The sequence below is a fragment of the Gregarina niphandrodes genome (assembly GCF_000223845.1).
Source record: "Gregarina niphandrodes unplaced genomic scaffold scaffold00004, whole genome shotgun sequence".
NCBI lineage: Eukaryota > Apicomplexa > Conoidasida > Eugregarinorida > Gregarinidae > Gregarina > Gregarina niphandrodes.
Window position 1 is genome coordinate 360,124 of NW_011645775.1, and position 3,294 is coordinate 363,417.

A 3,294-nucleotide genomic window follows, 5' to 3' on the forward strand; every position below is an offset into this window, starting at 1 on the left:
GCACCGGAGGCAGCACCGGAGGAAGTGGCATGTACTGCACCAGAGGAATTGGCGACCACTGCACCGGAGGTAGCCACCCAAATGGACGGGGTAATTGTGGCTCCGCTGCAGCTAACGGTTTGAAGAGGAGCAACATGGCGAGCAGTGACAGTGACAGCAGTCTGTTGAAGATCGCGGATCTTGAACGGTCTTCTGCCGCTGAAAAGTTTTTTTGGTGAGAGTACTGCCGTAGATTAATATTGTAGTAAATGCACCGTTCATTCTGCTGGGGGAGATCATCATTAGGCTGCAATTTTGACGGCAGTCTGGGTGCTGTGTGGTGGGTTGAACTTGTCGTCCAATGTGCGTGCTGGTCGGCAGTTGGCAAACTTATTCAGGAGCTGTGGAACCCATCTTGCGGGCCCTATTGAGGTATTTCCACGACGTCCCAGACCGCAAGACCTCGGGATCTTGAATGGCCTGGAGTTTAACACTGCTGCTGAGAGCTTTTTAGCCACCGCTGGTTCAGACGATCGGATTTTGTTAAGTTGCCGTTTCGGTTTAATTAATGGATGGCAGCGGGCGGGCTGTGGTTTGCCGTTTCTGTGGATACAAGACTACGAAAGCAGGTGCATGGTTGGGTCACTGCAGGGACGAGGGTTGTTGGTACTTATATTGTGAACGTTGTTGCATAAAGTTCAGAAGTCCCACGGAGGCGTTTGAACACCACCAGAAAGAGCGTTGTACGAGCTACGGGACAAACACGGGGGACTGGCATGGACATTGTTGCGGCCTAACGTACACCAGGAAGAAACCATTAAACTCCCATTGTTACCATACACATGGCGGCCGTAGTCGATGCGATGCGTGGCAAGTGATTCCTTGTAAGTGTCGCCGGTTCTACGGAGACGAGTTCGGCTACAACAAACACATTGAAACGCTCGGAGACTCTTGGTTTTGTAAGACGTGCGACACATATACGAAAGAGGCTCCCCAATGCGGTCACAAGGTGAAGCACGTGTGGTACGAAGAGGACTTCGAAGCCGAGTGCGGGAAACTGAGGGAACAGAACCGATCATTGGTTCAGGAGATGGGGGCGCTGAAGATCGAGAATGCAGCGTTGAAGATTGAGATTGAAACATTGAAGATGCAAACCCCCAGTGCTAAGACCAAACTGACGGACGACCTGCAGCCCGACCTTGGTTACGACGATGCCGACGCGTCCACTGCCGATGCCGACGCGTCCACTGCCGATGACGCTAGGGCGTCCACTGCCGATGAATCCAAGATGTTCACTGCTGATGGTGCCAAAGCGTTCAGTCTCGTTGAAGCCAAGAAGGCTCTTCCCGATGATGCCAACGCGTCCACTGCCGATGAATCCAAGATGTTCACTGCTGATGATGCCAAAGCGTTCAGTCCCGCCGAAGCCAAGAAGGCTCTTCCCGATGATGCCAACGCGTCCGCTGCCGATGAATCGAATGCGGCCACTGCCGATGACGCTAGAGCGTCCACTCCTGATGAAGCCCTGACGTCCATTCTGCTTCCGCCTGGAGCGCCTCAGGGAGTCTGCTGATGGCAACGAGTCATAGGGAGTCTCTGCAATGTGAGGTGGTGGTGATGCAAGACAGCAGTCTGTTCAAAATACCTTCGAATCTTGAGCGGTCTTCTGTCCGAGCCGGTTGCACGGCTTTTTTGACCACCACGACACTCGGGCCATCAGTTTCAACGACAAGGCAGTTACTGACACACCTCACCGCACACATCATGAAGTGGGAAACCACGGTAGACTACACAATGTTCGAATTCGCCGAAGTGGGGAGCAACTCTGCAGACCTTTTTGAGCGACCATGAAAGACATACGGAAGATTGGGTGTATCCGAACTGAGTGTTACCCAAGGTACCCTCGACCATCGTTCCTTTGCAGTCCGCGAAACCGTGCTGTGTTGCCCAATCGTGTAAGTCATGTGGTGACTGGTTTTAAAAAACATGGGCGATGACGTGGGTGCCACTCAGATGGAGTTGAGCCTGGGGACCCAGGATATACGAGACGTGTTTGACGACCATGACGTGGACCAGGACGGGCAGGACGAGCAGGGTGCCGAGAACGCGGGAGAGGACGAGGAAGGACCGGAAACCGAGAACCTGACTGCCACGGTAGAGGCCCCTATTGCGTCGGGCGGGGCTGAGCAGCCGGGTGGCGAGCAGCCGGGTTCGGAGGAGCCGGGTGGCGAGCAGCCGGGTTCGGAGGAGGCGGGTGGCGAGCAGCGGGGCGGCGAGGCGGAAGAGTTGTTTGACGAAGAGGAAGAGGAGGAGGAGCCGGAGGAAGAGGAGGAGGGGCCGGAGGAGGAAGAGGGGCCGGAGGAGGAAGAGGGGCCGGTGGTCGCTGATGAGTACGTGCAGTCTGCGGAGGAGGAGGTGGTGCGTATCCCATTAGTGGCGGCGCCGGGTGCTCCAGGTTTGGAAGATCGTTTGATGCTAGTAGGGCTTCCGACATCGGTGGCAGTGGATGCGGAGCCGTTTGATTTTGCACAGTGTCGGGAGTACGAGCAGGATCAAGTGGCTCGCAAAAATGCGGCGGGACTCGCGGAGCTTAAGTCGACGTTGGTGGGTAAGGATACGTTGCGCATGAAGGTCGTGGACAACAAGGTGCATTCAACCTTCAAATATGTGGAGTTCAGCGATGGCTCTTCTGCATTCGTTAGCGGACTTGGCAACGTCTACTGCCAACTAGGATCAAGCACTGACTTTAATGCAGCACTACTCGAGGTCAGCCAGCTACCCGTCATGCGGGTACATGGCAATCTCGCCCAACGAAGACTCTACACCAAAGTCCAAACCAATCAGCTCTTGCAACCCTCACTACTCAAAAGCTCCACTACACGTATCGCTACCAACACAAAAAAGGCACGCAAATCTGACGAACAAACAACCCCCTCCGGCACCACCCTCAACGCCCAATTCCTCGAAGATGACTGACACACTGAATGACACACTGAACGACCCAAGAAAAGAAAACCAAGACCAAGACCACCCTCGCACGTCCAAACCGCGCACGCCCGCCCGCCCGCCCGCCCGCCGCCCATCAGGACCGCAACCCAACACACGCATATAACTAACTACCGTGCGCGGTGCGGTGCCGGTGGCTGCCGCACACCATGACCAAGTAATGACCAGAATCTTGATCTCCTTTCACGCTTCTTGCCCAGTGCCGCCTTACCAGCAGTTGCCTTGGTTGTAGTCCTTTTTGCTTGACCGCCAAGCATTTCGCCCCCACCGCGAGCACTCATGGCGTGTCGCAGGCTGAGGAGGGGGGGG

At 55.5% G+C, this 3,294-nt stretch overlaps 2 protein-coding genes across 2 annotated transcripts; both read left to right on the forward strand.

Moving 5' to 3' along the window:
- Window positions 1-547: 547 nt before the first annotated feature.
- GNI_033610 (hypothetical protein) lies at window positions 548-1,552 on the forward strand (the record flags this gene model as incomplete). Its single annotated transcript, XM_011130913.1, has 1 exon — window positions 548-1,552. One exon carries the CDS (start codon window positions 548-550, stop codon window positions 1,550-1,552), a length of 1,005 nt encoding a protein of 334 aa, XP_011129215.1.
- A 413-nt stretch (window positions 1,553-1,965) lies between these two features.
- On the forward strand, window positions 1,966-2,955 carry GNI_033620 (Leo1-like protein; the record flags this gene model as incomplete). Its single annotated transcript, XM_011130914.1, has 1 exon — window positions 1,966-2,955. One exon carries the CDS (start codon window positions 1,966-1,968, stop codon window positions 2,953-2,955), a length of 990 nt encoding a protein of 329 aa, XP_011129216.1.
- Between the last annotated feature and the right edge of the window lie 339 nt (window positions 2,956-3,294).